The following is a 15976-nucleotide window of genomic DNA, read 5'->3' on the forward strand; positions in this document are numbered from 1 at the left end:
TACTGGATTTAGGAAACAAAATATAAATTGAGTCACATTTTTAAAGACCACTGAGGAAGCTGCCAGTTGAGGTGCCAAATACACGTGGGACTTGTGTCTTACCCAGATCTTCTTTTGTGATTGGTATTATGCAATTGCTAATGGATCCATTGATGTATTGTATGTGGACATAACTGTTCAGATAGGAGTGAACCTAACAGATATCTTCTGGAACTATTGTGCACAGGCATAACATACTGGAATATAGGCATGGATCAGCTTGACTACAATGGGAACTGGGCTGTCATAATAATAACCGGCCACTATACAGGGTGCAGAGCCATTTGCTTCCAGTTCTGTGCACTGTACAGTATGGGGACTAGTCCCGAACAGCTGATCTGCATGCTGATAGGCCATAAAAAACCCCCAGATTTTCATTTTGTATACATTTTCAGCATAAACTTATTTGTTGTGTATATTTAGAACTTTTTAATTTAATTGCAGATTTTACCCTTTGCATTGAAATCTGAAAAATCTTCAGGAAATCTACAACAAAACTACCATGCAACACATGCAGATATTGCAGCAGATTTGCTGCAGAACGGAAGTGAATTTAGCACGTAATTCCACACGACTAATACACATCCAATTTAATAGGATTTGCAAGGAGGAATCCACCTGAAGATAGGTCATGTCTCCCATTGAAATGAATGGGAGGTGGATTCTGCTCTAAAATCTGCCCTCTTCATTTTCCCACAGCGCTTTCTGCCTGCGGGTTACCCACGGGATGCTGATGTAGGGTATTGGTAATCCGCCACAACTTTCCACTGCTATTTAGGCCCAGATGGATGGGACTAATCAGCCAGAAGTCTCAAGCCGTGGAATCTGCGGTAGGATAGGGCAGGGCGCTTATTTTCTCAGCATCCTGCTGCGATTTCCTCTTCCTATTGAAACCAATGGGAAACAGAATCTGGAAAGAATTTGCTGCTGATTTGGGGGAGAAATGCATCCCCCAAATCCATTAAAAGTTGCTCTGTGTGAACGTGCTCTTACAGTGTACACAAAGGGGAATGAATTATATGTGTATTAAGCACCTAAGGTATTAGCTGTTCTATAGTAACCAATCAGAGCTCAGCTCTAAAATGCTAAACTGCCCTGGAAAAATGTAACATGGCCCCTCATTGGTTGTTGTGGGAAACAAATACACTTCTCCTCCAATAAACGTCTGGTACAGAAGACCCAGCGTGTCTGCCACTTCTCTACCAAGCTACATGAAGAAGCAGTCATCACCGGGCAAGAAAGGGTTACAACACTACTTCCTGGTGGCACATGGGCGCGCCCACATCACCTACGCGCACACTAGTCATGTACCAGCGAGCCAATCATAACATAAATGCTTTATTGTAGCTCCGCCCACCCGCTCAGATTGAGGCTTGGTACGCATTATTCTAGCTTCTGTGTCCCGGTGACTGGCGCTGTCACAGCTGAGGCTTCTGCAGGAGACATGGCTTCTACTTTGCGCTTTGATGGTCGAGTTGTGCTGGTGACTGGAGCCGGGGGAGGTGAGCGCTGCAGGAAGTCACTTTGCAGATAGTTGTGCTTTGTTAGTTAGTTGCTAGTTGCAGGTCCTAGTATTGTAGTAATCCACCTGCAGCAATATGCACACGTCTTTGTAACTACAACTCCCTCCCTGTAATACATGCTGGGAGTTGTAGTGATTGTGGGCAGTTGTGCATTACAGACCCCTGATCTAGAGATGGGGCAGAAGATTGCGGATGTTACTTTGGTTATTTGAGAGAATAGGAGTTATTGGGACTAAAGGGCACAGTGTATACTGGTTATCAGAATAGGCGATCGGCTGATCCAAAGACCAAACTACAAAGGCCAAGTGTTGACTTACAGAATAAGGACACAGCCATAAATCTTCATATTGTGGTTATCTCACCTGGCTTTATCCAAGTTCAAGTGCAAGTGACAAATCCATGTGTTTGAAGGCTTGTACACACATCCCTGACCTATCAGATACTGCAGTTGTAAACCAGCTGGGTACTGTGATATCTCTGGTGGACTAGAGCAGGAAAAAAGTATGATGTAAGCATCACCTCTGGTGTGCAGCAGTAAATGGTTAATATCAGTACTGCTTAGTGCTCTGTGATAGTAAAGAGTTAAAAAAAGATTATTCACGTCTTTAAAATGTTTGCTTAAAGCTTAGGATACGAAATCAGAGCAAGTAATGATGATGACCTGACTGGTATTTCTAACCTCAGTGACGCTGCAGCAGTCACTCATTGCCCACTATCATCACTGGTGGCCAGAATGGAGGAAGCAGCAGCGGGGATTCAGTTGGTTATAAACTTAATCCCAGGAACTTGTAGAGATGATTCTACAGTTTCCAAATATGTCTCTGTAATTCAGCTTTGGAGTCCCATTTAGACATAAATCAAAGTTCTGTTTATATGTTAATGAGGGGAAAAGTGCTCTGCTTAGGGAACTAGAGCTGAGACCAAAACCCAGGCAAGCCATGGCATGCTTCAAAGCACTTTTCCTTTCGTGCAAACAATGTTGATTTCCATGAAAATGGGGCTCCAAAGATGAAAAACAGGCATATTGGGAAAATGTAGAATCACTGCTACAAGATACTGTGGTCAGGTTTATAACCAATTTACTGCTTACAGACCCTCTATAACCCCGGACAGTTTTGAACATCTCCTACTCAGGCTTTGAGTTGCAGGGAGAAGGGAAGGATTTCTTATTCTCCTGTCATGTCAGATGACTTTAGGGGAAGGAGTACCATGTACTTTTCTTCATGATATCACCCTCCCCACCATCATCAATCACAGAGCATAATTGCCATTTAACCCCTTACCGACAGCGGTCAATTATGACCTCAGCACCTAAATGGTTTTACAGAAAAAGTAAAACTGGACTATTTTTTTTCCCCTTTGTCAACAAAAAAAATTGAAAACACACTAAACACCCTAATATTCGTATTACCACATCCGTAACAACAACTGAAATAAAATTATTCTACATGATAAAAGCCATGAATCTTAAATTCACTGTAGCCAGAATTGATGTTTTCTGTTCATTTCACCTCTCAAAAACCAAAAGTGATACTGTTCAAAAAGTCATATACAAGGTCTCGTAAAGCTACAATGAAATAACATTTAAAAAATTATAAAAGTGGGAATGTAGAAAGGGATAAAATATTACCGATTTAAGGCTAAAATGTGTTATATCGATAAGAGTTAAAATTAACGTAAGACCCCAGAATTATGTGGTAGCTCCCTATTCTGAAAATTCATGGGATCTCCAACAGAATTTCATGTCTGGGGGTCAGGGTCACTTTAACCATAGTGCAAATGGTGCAGCTGAAGTACTCCTTATGGCAGTGGGGGGCCCTCTCTCAGGTCGGTTGCAGACAACTGTGTTGTGGGTCAGCATGCTGTCTGTGTATTTCAAGGAGAGCACGCTGACCTATTCTTTTCTATAGGCCCGATGCAGAACCGTGATTTTCTCGATCCCATGTGCGGTCCGACATTCTGGGCATCATCAGATAGGACATGTGTTATTTAATGAAAGGAGCCACGGAAGCACTCAGTGTGCAGCCCGTGCTTTTAAAGAGGACCTTTCACCGATTTGGGCATAGGCAGTTCTATATACTGCTGGAAAGCCGACAGTGCTTTCCCGATCTGTGCTCCGGGTAAAACGCTATCGGTCCCTACACTGTAGTGCTTTACAGTCAGAAGGGCGTTTCTGACAGTCGGTCAGGTACGTCCTTCTCCACAGCAGCGCCTATCGCACTGTTCAGCGTGGGCGGGGAGGAACGCCCCCTCCCTCTGCTCACAGTACTCGTCCATAGACGAGTATTATCAGGAGGGAAGGGGGCATTCCTCCCCGCTCACACTGTACAGCGCGATAGGCGCTGCTGTGGAGAAGGACGTTCCTGACTGACAGCCAGAAACGCCCTTCTGACTGTAAAGCGCTACGGTACTGGGACCGATAGCGCTTTACCCGGCGCACAGATCAGGAAAGCCGATAGTGCGCTGAATTCAGCGCACTGTTGGTTTTCCAGCAGTATATGGAATTGCCTGTGCCCAATCTGATGAAAGGTCCTCTTTAAATAATGGCAGGCTAGTTGCAGCACGGTTGTCTGCAACTGGCCTTAGTCCTGGATCCAGCAGGACAGTATTACACTAATTTTAACTAGATATAGGCAGATTTACTATAAATTATGTTAGAAAGTTAAGAGCTGGTACAGGTTTTATTTTGTTGCTCACAGAGGCCCAGAGATGCTCATAGTACATTAGGTGTATAACATATAGTTGATCAAAACTGGCAAGTGAAATATGCCATGTGATTTGCGACATATGTGCGACTACTTCAGCCAGTCGCTCTATCGAGGGTTACTGCTGAGCAGAAAGTGGCAGTGGCGGACTCTAGATGCATTGGAGGAGAACTATCAAAGGATTTGTGAGGGGAGTATTACATTTTTAATGTAATATTTTAATACATTTTTTAATTGTAAGCTTTTTTTCTTGTTTTAATCGCACCTTTAAGAAATATAGTAATATTTAACCTGAGGTTACTAATGTATGGGCCTTGGTGTGTAGGGCAGCAGTGCAGAAAGAGCAAAGTTTTGTTTTACGAATTTTTCCACTTTTGTTTGTAAAATTGACAGAGAATGAATCTGTTGCGTATTGGAAGGTTTTCAGCAGGTTTGTCAGAGTTGCAGTATTAACATCAACATTGTATGTGCAAGTTAGAACGTTGGCAATACTTGCCCATCTCAATCTTATGAGGATATGTTATAAGGAGTTTTCTTCCACAAATACTAATATATGTCACCAATTGTCTTTTCTAATATATACGTCTTTGTTTCAGGTTTGGGGAAAGCTTATGCCCTGGCTTTTGCTGAAAGAGGAGCCTCCGTTGTAGGTAGGAATGATACACTAAAGGTTTTTTTTTCTTTTTTTGTGTGACCTTCAGTCCGCAGAGACAGATAGAACTGCTTAGATGCAAAGTCCAGCAGATATCAAGCTTTTTATCACGATTTGTATTGAGATTTTGCTCTATTAATGGGGGTATAGTGCAGTATCAGCTAAAGCATGCTTTATTACTGCACCTGAAACTCAGATACAGTTTTGGTGCATCTGAAACTCAGAAAATCAAATCTATGCTTACTTGCCTCTTCCTCCAATAACACTATCACCAAACTGCCACCTGAACAGTCCCCCTTTTCTTCTGTTTCTATCCCTCTTCTCTCATAGATTGTAATCCCTGGGGGCAGGGCCCTCTACACCACTGTGTACCCCATAGTCGGTCATTGTTAGTATTATATCCTGTATATTTTGTGTACTGTATGTAAACCCCCAAATGTAAAGCACCATGGAATTAATGGTGCTATATAAATAAACAACAATAATAATAATAATTTGAAAAGTCACAGGTTCTTCTGCAAATCTAGCATGTACTGGAATGTATGACTTTCACATAACAAAGCTAGTACAAATCACAAGATAACTACTGTTTCCAATTTTCTGTAAATGGGTTTTATACATTTTATTTTGTTAAATTAACAGTTAACAGTAGAAGTTGCCAAGGACGCCGGAATTCTGAAACGCATTATGCCACAACATAGCATAAATGGCTCGTATATTATATGTTTTAGACAACTTTGAGGCGTGCTTTATTAGTTTTGAAATTATTGCGTCACAACTGCACCGTGTTTGCATCCTCAAAGCTACACCATGCTATACTTTCCACCCAGCACATACAAAAACTCACTTTTTACTATCACTAAGCTTCCTTAGTGGCTCCACATAGTATCATGTTCTCTACACTCTCACCACACAGTACATGCTACACCAGACAAGTAATAATGTTCTCCCCAGTGGCCCCCTGATAAGCAATTCTCAGCACACAGTACATGTTTCCCAGTGGCCCTCAGACACCTAATAATGCTTCAGTAGTAATGTTCTTCAGTAGACCCCAGGCAAGTAATAATTTCCCATGTGACCTCAAGTGGTCCACAGGCAACTAATAATAGTCTCTAGTGGCCGCCAGGCAAATAGTAATGTTCTCTAACACCCCCCAGACAAGTAATAATGCCCCCTGACAAGCAAGAATGTCCCCCCCCCACCCCACTGGCCCCACACTGTAGTTATGCTATATAAATAAAAAAAACAAAGAAACACCCTATCCTTGGTCCCTGGAGTTCTGTGATTCTCCTCCTCTGCAGATCGATGCAGCAGACCTCACTGCCTGAGTAATAGAGCAGAAAGCTAAAGCCTTCCTGCGGCATAGTTCTATTGAACTACATCGGCAGTCCTCTCCTGAAAGGAGGCATGCACCTATTTTCCTCACCGGATTGTTGCGGCACCCCTGCGGAGTCTCCATGGCACCCCAGATGGGAGTCGTTGAGTTAGAGCAACATGCCCAAAGCTATCTGTGATTCTTGAGCCACTAGATGAAGTGATGACTTACTGTCTCAATGGAAACAATTGAAGCCAATATCCAGCAACAACGATCCGGACTCTGTTTGAATAAAACATAAGTTTTATTTTACGTGAATAAGAACACATTTAAAGTCCATGTGCAGCAAATAAGGATGTTAAGCCTACGTGTTTTGGGTTACCCCTTAGTCATGGCTTATAGAAGCGTGGCAGGCTGCTGTCTTATATACAAGCTTAAAAACACAAGTAAAAGGAGGCCCCTCCCGTCTGCACAAGGACGGAAATTCATTAATTAAACAACATGTGTGAATGAAGCAATGAGTACATGCATCAAAAGGAGAAAATAGATATACATAAATGTGAATAGGATATGCAATAGTCAGACGTTGCATTATTAGTTGTCATACAGAATGGCATTGTAGATAAAATAACGAATGTAACATAATGTATCATTGTCCGTCAATAGGTGAGTATTTGCCCTAACACATAGGCATAGTAGGAGTAGAATAGGATGATACCTTATCAAATATGGCTGACAGATGTTCACCACGCATAACTTAGATGCTGGCTCAAAGAACCCATAATAATGATGGCGCTATTAGTGTATTGCGCATGCTTAATTTCCGATTCCCTTATTAAAGATGGTAGTGGCCGATCTCATTACACATGTGCTCTTTAAGTAAATACCTGGTAATGAGGATTTGTCTTAACCCCTTGTATCAAAGCAAAGGTGCAAATTAATTCCTAAAGGAAGCGTATGTTTTTCTGAGATAGCCAATCACTAGTTATGAATAATAGGCATTTGTGGTGAACAAAATTATAAAAAGGAGTTAACTTTAATCAATTCAAACAGGGTCTATGACATATTTTCATTACATTAAGGAACATAATGTGACATTGATGTTCTAGTTTTATTAATAGGTGACAATATTAGTAAATATATGCTAAATCCGTGCGAAAATTCATCCCGTGGGGAGATCTGGTTTTCAAAGCAAAAATCCAATATGCCTTCCTGCAATATAACTTTTTTTCTGACAATTGCCACCCCTTATTGGTCTATTGACCTTCTCGATGCCATAAGCCCTGAAGGATGTAATGTCTCCCCGGTGAACTTCTCTGACATGTTCAGATGCACCAGAACAATGTGTACTCTCAGTATTGGTGCTATGATATAAATGCTCGGCGATTCTAGTTTTTAATTTCCTTGTGGCACAACCTACATTATATTCGTTACAGGATTCACATGAAATGATGTATATAATGTGATCGGAATTACTATTGATAAATTATCCTATCTTAAAAATCTTATTATTTGTGAGTCCGAGAAGGTTTTGTTTTTTTTCATAAATTTACAGACATTACACCTGGTTAATCCACACCTAAGCAAGCCTGTAATCTCATGCTCTTGTGTCACTTGGATCCGATATTTGTTCGAAATGACTAGGCGATAGGTAATTCCCTAATGTCATCCCTCTTCTAGCAATGAAATTGCATCCGTTATCCAATTTACGGCCTAGTATTTCATCCTGATGGAGAATACATAAATTGTTCTCAATGATATTTGCCACATCCTTATAGTTATTACTGTATACTGTGGAAAAATACATATCCTTCTGTTTATCGTCATTTAGGGATGATTTGGTATTGGAAAGTAAATCCGATCTCTGTTTGTTATGAACAATGTCCCTAGCCCGACGTAAATTCCAGGGAGGACAACCCCTTTGTGTTAATCTTTGGCATGTTAGTTTGGCGTGATGTTCATAGTCTTTCCGGTCGGAGCATATTCTTTTGACTCTAGTTAGCTCACCGACCGAAATGGTTTTTATGGTGTGACTGGGTTGTGAACTAAGGGCATGAAGGATCGTATTGCTCGCTTGTTTTTTTTCTGTACAGTTTGGTTGTCACACTGTTGGTATCTGTATTCCCATGTAAAGTCACATGGAGAAAGTCAGTGGTGGTGTCATTGAAGTTTGAAGTGAACTGGAGATTATATGTATTACTGTTTATGTAGTCAGTGAAGGAATGAGTTTTTTGCACTTCCCCTGACCACACAATCAGTATATCATCAATATAACGACCATAATATTGTATATTGTCTACACATGGATTGGTGGGAGAAAAGATGTAATATTCCTCCCACCATGCCATAGTCAGATTCGCAAGGGCGAAAAAATGAGCGCCCATAGACAGACCACACAGCTGCAGATAATTCTCCCCATAAAACATGAAAAAGTTGTGTTTTAATAAATTATTAACCACCTCTATAATAAACTCACAGAAATCTTCTGTGTAATTTTGAGTAAGACTAGAAGGTGGTAGGAGAGCGCCTCTATAGCTATGTGGTGTGGTATACTGTCTCAATGGTAAAGACAGAATGGAAAAGCAGCAGGGATCACCTGGGCCGTCACACTCATCCTATAACTGTTTATGTGAACTCAGTGTGTTCCTCCAGCCTTCGGCTACATTCAGACAACTAAGATGCAAAACAGCATGAAAAATGTCCATTTTTCATGGCCATGTATGGAGGAATCTGTGACAGTGGACAAAAATAGGAATTGAGCTATATTTTGATGGTCTGCTACAATGGGCTGTTAAAGTAAAGGTCATGTGAATAGTACTCATACACTGACAATGAATTTAATGCTGATGTGTCACATCTGTTAGGGCCCGTTCACATGGGCACAGAGGGGGCGGATTATGAGGCTGAATCCACGTCATAAAACGCCCTCTCACAATGGTGGTCTATGGAGACCGCTAGCGTTCTTTTTTCCGTGACATGACCTTTCTTGAAGTGGATTCCGCCTCAGAAAGGCAATAGAAGTGAATAGGAGGCGGAAACCGCATTGTGGTTTTTGTCTAAAACTGCGAGGCGGTTTTTTACGGTCCATTCACTGTCCAGGAGGGGAAAACCGCTCCAGAAAACGCTCCAAAAATGCCTCAAGGTCCAAAAAACACTTCCTAATTAGGAAGCGTTTTTTTTCCAGACCAATTTACGCCACACGTAATTTACGTGCGAACTTAGCCTTAAAGGGATTCTATCATACAAACACATTTTTTTCTTAGTAACACGTCGGAATAACCTTAAGAAAGGATATTCATCTCCTACCTTTCGTTGTCTTCTCCACGCCGCCGTTCGGCAGGAATCCTGGTTCTTGTCGGTATTAAAATTAGTTCTCTCGCAGCACTGGGGGCGGGCCCCAGCGCTCAAACAGCACTGGGGGCGTCCCCAATGCTGCCAGAGAACTCTCTCCAGCGCCACCTCCATCCGGCGCGGGTCTCAGACTTCTAGGCCTCAGGCAGAGCAGACTGCGCATGCCCACAGGCCACGAGAAAATGGCCGCTTACCCAGTATAGTAAGTAGCCATTTTTTTGTTGCCTTTGGGCATGCACAATCTGCTATGCCGAGGCCTAGAAGTCTGAGACCTGCGCTGGAGGAAGAGGATGAAGAGGATGTTCGTGACGAAGATGGAGGTGGCGCTGGAGAGAGTCCTCTGGCAGCATTGGGGACGTCCCCAGTGTTGTATGAGCACTGGGGCCCGTCCCCAGTGCTGCGAGAGAACTAATTTGCATACCGACAAGAACCGTGATTCCTACTAAACGGCGTCGCGGAGAAGACAACGAAAGGTAGGAGACGAATAGCCTTTCTTAAGGCTATTCCAACGTGTTACTAAGAAAAAAATGTTTGTATGATGGGATCCCTTTAAAAAAAAAAAAAAAAAAAAAGCGAATGTCACACGGCCTTTATTCACTGTTGTGTGACTATAGCTTAAGAGTATATTCACAAAATACAAAAAAATGCATGTAAGTGTGATTTGTATTGTAGGGCCCTGTGACAGAAATCTAAAGCCTTATTCGCATTTCCAAGTATGCAACTCTGTTTTATTTATTTTTTATGAACTGCCAACATATGGATATTTTTAAATCCACTGAAGTCTATGTATGTATTTTGTATTGAAAACAGTCCATCAACACCCCCCCACACACACACACACACAAAACCCCAAAACCAATGTCCTGTATTTGTAAAAGCGTTGGTTTGTTTTTGGTGCTGAAACATGGACGTGTTGGTTTTTTATTTTTTTTTTGGACTGTGAAAAAAGGACTTGTGATAGCTGCTTTAAAACCCATGAAAGTCCGTAGATGTATTCACATATCTATCTTTGTATTTTTCAAAATGTACAAAGATAGCTGATGACCAGTTAAAACAGTCAAAAAAACAAACAAAAAAACCTGAATATCAATCTTTCTCATTGGGGCCTTTTTGTGTCTTTTCTGCCCTGCCCTTCATTTATGAAGCATTTGCGCCTTCTTTCCAGATGTTATGCTACCCTTGCCACTTTTGCCTTTTGTTGAGAAAAGGGGACTTGACCTAAATGAAGATACTTTTCATGCTGTAGTTAGGACTTGCGACTTTTCAAAAAGGAGCCAAAAAACTGTGCTCTCCATATTCAAATATATTCTCTGCCATGTGAATAAGGCCCCACATAGCAAAATGCAGCTATAAAATGTTCTAGAAAAATGCTACGAAAACAAATTTTTGTTGCAGTTTTCTTGACTTCTTCAACAGCTAAAATGATCATACAGCTTTTTTCACAATGTGTGTTTCCATAGCAGATGAAAATACTCAATTTCTGCAACATGGGACCTTAGCCTTAGGCCTTATGCACATGACAGAGAATATGTGCTAGTAGGGCTAAGCAGTGATTTGATGCTGTTTTTTCAAAACCAGGTTTACTCGGTGCCTATTTTTACTATTTTGCATGCCATTCTTAACTGCAGTGATGCCTTGCTCATGTTAGTATGTATCTCTCCTGGATACTAACAACCATTACATTGAAAACCTCTGGTTTACTGACATAGTAACATGTGCTATGCTTAACTGAAATTAAAAACTTCATGCAGTTGTTAAGTAAAGATGCGCTGTGTAAACGCAGCCTGACTATTTCTGTCAAATGGAATTTAGTAAATTGCTCTGCAGCTTTTAGACATTTACTAGGTAAACCAATCTCTGATGAGTGACATGTACTGTACTTATTCTACCAGTGTCAGTCATGGTGCTGAATTGAGTGCAGCATTTAGATTTGAGTCCTGTCAAGTAATGATCTGTAAAGTTTTGTTAATATATTCCTTTATCTGAGATTACACTGGAAAACACTTTGTGGATATCTTAAATGTCATTAAGTGTTTCTTAAGCAGTTTTTTATGCTGATATCAAATCTGAAAACTGTTTTGTTCTATCGGGTCAAATTGTTAAGATATTGTCGAATAAATGTTTTTATTTTTCTTAAATAGGACTACAAGCTTCTGACAGTATACAAAATTATATAATATATATATTCTCAATAAATATATTTGATTGTGTATGTGTGTGTGTGTGTGTGTATATATATATATAGCATTATAATTATTTATTACAGGGGCTCTATCATTGACAAAAGTCATTTTTAGCTAAGTACATCCTTGCATAGCCTTTAGAAAGGCTAATCCACACCTACCTTCTGTATGTAAATTACCTCAGGGCTCATTCACATCTGCGCCCGGTCTCCGTTCATACAGGTTTCCGTTTCCTGCCCGAAACTGGGCAGGAGACGGAAACCTGCAGGCATTTTCCAAACCCATTCATTTGAATGGGTTTGAAAAGTGTCCGGCTGTGAGCGCCTTCTCTGTGGCAAAACAGTTTTTTTTGTAACTGGACACAAAGTCGGACATGCAAGACTTTGTGTCTGGTTTAAAAAAAACCTGTTTCGCCGCGGAGAGCTGAAAACGCTCACGGCCGGACCCCGTCTGACAGGTTTCTGTCTTCTGCTGGCAGAAGACTGAAACCTGACTACGGACCCCAAACGCTGGTGTGAACCCAGTGTCAGTAGTGTTTGAATAAGTCCGTTTTTATTCATATGCTAATTAGCTTCTCAGTGCACAGGAAGTTGTCAGCCAGCTCTCCTCTCGCTGCTGTGTACTATGTATGAGAGCAGGGAGGAGGAGTCAGCAGCAGCCTGTGCTGTACACACAGGAGACGGAGCACAAAGAGACTTCCAGACTTATTCAAAATCTACTGAGGCAATTTACATACAAAAGGTAGGTGAGGAATAGCTTTTCTAAAGGCTATGCAAGGATGTGATTAGCTAAAAGGGACTTTTCCCAATGTTAGAGCCCCTTACAAATATGGCGACCAGAGGATGCGTAAATTCACCTGATCATTTTTGCTATGTGTGCAGCTTTGTAACAGACAAGTCGCATTGGAAGACTTTCACGCTGTTACTAAAGAAAGTATACGAACTGTACTTTGATTCGAAGGTGGATTGTGGTAAGTCGAGAGCACCAGAGTTCATCTGTTTAACGTGTTCATACAACTTGCATGGTTGGATCAGAAAGGCAGTCAGTGATTATCATGGCGAGCGCTTCCACCAGAACATTTCGGTGATGGAGTCACGTTATCAGGGTCGGTGGAGTGCAGCCATGTTGGCAGACTACTGTTGGACGCTTCAGCGTGATTTGTCAACTCATCAGTATTAGCAGAAGTCCACATGCAAGAAATTTAAAGCATGTTTAACAAATTTTTGCACATATTTTACAGATAATAGACTTCAAACTGAATTTTTGTTTATCATAAAAGTATGTATGTTATATATAATTTCAGTAGCTATAGCCACATTCATGTTTAAAATTCATGTAGAAATAACTTTTAAAATACAAGTTTTTGTACAAAAATTAAATTTCTTATGTTTTGAAGTAATTAATTTGAAATATAAAATTTAAGATCGCGGATATTTCAAGAATGGAGGGTGATAGAGAAAAACGGTTTGCATATTTGAAATCAGCATGTTCAAACTGACTAAGATTGATTATTGTATACCAAGATATCCACGGAAAGGTTTTTTTATTTTTTTAAATCGTGTAGTGTTATCAGAATATTTCCCTGATCCTGGCATTAAAATCCTTGTACCACTGCTATCCTTATAGAGAATGGGTAGGGACAGAGGTATATGCTTTCACGGATGCCTGTGCATAGAAATATTAATACATAATTAATAATTATTAAAGGGATTCTACCACTAAAACACATTTTTTTTTTCTAGTTAACACGTCGGAATAGCCTTTAAAAAGGCTATTCGTCTCCTACCTTTGGAAGTGCTCTCCGCCGCGCCGTTCGTTCAAAATACCGATTTGTACCGGTATGCTAATGAGTTCTCTCGCAGCGATGGGGGCGTCCCCATTGCAGCTCGAAAACCGACCGCAGCGCCGCCTCTATGGTCTTTGGTATCCTCCCCTTCCTTCTTCAGCGTCCTGTCGGACGCCTGCGCAGTACGCTCTGTTCGGCGAAGATTGCCAAACGTACTGCGCATGCACGAAATTGCAGTGCCCGCACTATGGCTGGGACTGCAATTTCGCGCATGCGTCCCCAGTATGGAGTCATACTGGGGACGCAAACCGGTATTTTGAACGAACGGCGCGGCGGAGAGCACTTCCAAAGGTAGGAGACGAATAGCCTTTTTAAAGGCTATTCCGACGTGTTAACTAGAAAAAAAATGTGTTTTAGTGGTAGAATCCCTTTAATAATTAATAATTATTAATCAATTGTTAATAATTAATAATAATTAAATAAATAATACATACTTAGATAATAAAAACCTTTAAAAAATGCCTAATTTTTCAAAGCAACAATATTATCATCCAGCATAACACAAACCCCTTTTGCTTGGACATAAAGTGCTGTTATCGAGCAGAATATACATTATCTTAAAAATATAATAATATGGAATCCTATGGGTCTATTCAAACATGACTAAGTTTCAACTGTGAAAATCAGTCTGTGTTTATTGACCTGAACATTATAGTGCTAGGAGTTATCGATGCCTCCCAGTGACAAACTGTTCCGTAGTTGTTACCACATGGAAACGTATACCGCTATAAAGCAGGGTCTCCTAGCATCACAGATCAGTATAATGCTCGGTGTACTGTTTATGCCAGTGAATCCGACTCGCGCACTGACCAAGTTTCACAGATGAAACTGGGTCAACACAAGTGGTTCCAGTACAGCCTAATAATAGCCCTAGTGAGATCTTGAATGTTATGGTTGAGATTTACCTTTTTCCACCATGTCCATCACTCGCCATACATGACATGCATTTTGACTCGCATAAATGAACCATCATTGCTAATAGGTATATTGTGCTGATGGCGGAAAACGTGATACATATTGAATATATTCTCCTCTGTCTCCATATATTATTTTCTTCTTTTATATGACTGCTTGAGAAATATTTGTCTTGGACTAGGATTAAAGCGCTTGTTACATTTGCTATGCATTAATGTTGGCAGAGTTTATAGTTGTTTTTTCAGTCAGTGAAAATGACCTCATTGAAGAGGCTTATTAATAAGCCATGTTTCTGGCAAGCTCCATAGCCTTCATATTCCTCACTGAATAATGTATGGGCCATTTAAGACACGAACCCCATGCCAATTCTTACGACTGATCTTTTGCACTTTTGCCAACAATAAAAAAGATGACAGTGAGAAAAAGGGAGAGATCCCAGAAGGAAATGAGTAAAAGGTAATCTTAAAACTCATGGACAATGTATAAATGAAGTTGGATCAAAAACAGCCCTGTACACAGTTCTGCGTGCCCAACAATTCTTTAGGGACTGGTAAAGGCTGTATCAAGCAATGTAAAACCTAATTGGAAAGAAAGATGCTTTACCTTAAAGCATGTGGATATCCTTAAGGTAAACTGCAGAGCGATGACAAGAATTACACAGGAAATACTAAAAAGTCAATTTAGGCTAGGTTTACCTCTGCGTTGGAGTCTCCGTGACAGATTCTAACCGACCAATTACGTACCCGCAAAATACGGTCTTGTGAATGGGGCTTTACAGAACTTTCAATAATACAAACAACTTTGTACTGAAAGGTAATAGTTTGCATTTGGTACTTTTGAACAATTAATATTCACTTTTTACGTTTCACAAGATCTGTTTTATAGTGACCGTGCAATGTTATTACAGCCTGTAATAGTCTTACATGTCTGCTATATAACATAAATAATGAAAGGCCCACACACAGTACAATCTGACCCACTGTGGCCCCACACAGTATTATATGCTCCACAGTGGCCCCCCAGACAGTACAATGTGCTTCACAGTGGCCCCCCTGACAGTACAATGTGCTCCACAGTGGCCCCCCAGATAATACCATATGCTCTACAGTGGCCCCCCGCACAGATATTATATGCTCTAGAGTGGGCACTCACACAGTAGTATATGCTCCACAGTGGGCCCCCACACAGTATTATACTTACTTGGAGTCCCACGAAGAGCAGGTAAATAGCGTCCTCTTTTTTTCTGACTGCAGACCCTAATGACTTATGTGATTGCAACTGCGTTAGTGCAGAGGTCACTCTATGAAGTCATTGTAGGTCGCCGGATCTCGGCTTACACTGACTTCAGTTTTCAGCTGTATGTGCATTTGCACATACAGCTGAAAGAAGCGCATGCTCACTAACTGGGAATCTTGTAATGGGGAATCTGGTACTGAGCGATTAGAGC

At 40.9% G+C, this 15976-nt stretch overlaps 1 protein-coding gene across 1 annotated transcript in view; it reads left to right on the forward strand.

Annotated features, from left to right (window-relative positions):
* Window positions 1-1410: 1410 nt before the first annotated feature.
* HSD17B4 (hydroxysteroid 17-beta dehydrogenase 4) overlaps window positions 1411-15976 on the forward strand; it is a 249032-nt gene continuing 234466 nt past the window's right edge. Inside the window, exons 1-2 of the mRNA XM_075272298.1 lie at window positions 1411-1541; window positions 4864-4917. Of these exons, the coding sequence (XP_075128399.1) occupies window positions 1484-1541; window positions 4864-4917 (112 nt within the window). The 5' untranslated portion in view covers window positions 1411-1483. The remainder of the gene's footprint in view (window positions 1542-4863; window positions 4918-15976) is intronic.

The sequence above is a fragment of the Leptodactylus fuscus genome, chromosome 1, assembly GCF_031893055.1.
Source record: "Leptodactylus fuscus isolate aLepFus1 chromosome 1, aLepFus1.hap2, whole genome shotgun sequence".
NCBI lineage: Eukaryota > Metazoa > Chordata > Amphibia > Anura > Leptodactylidae > Leptodactylus > Leptodactylus fuscus.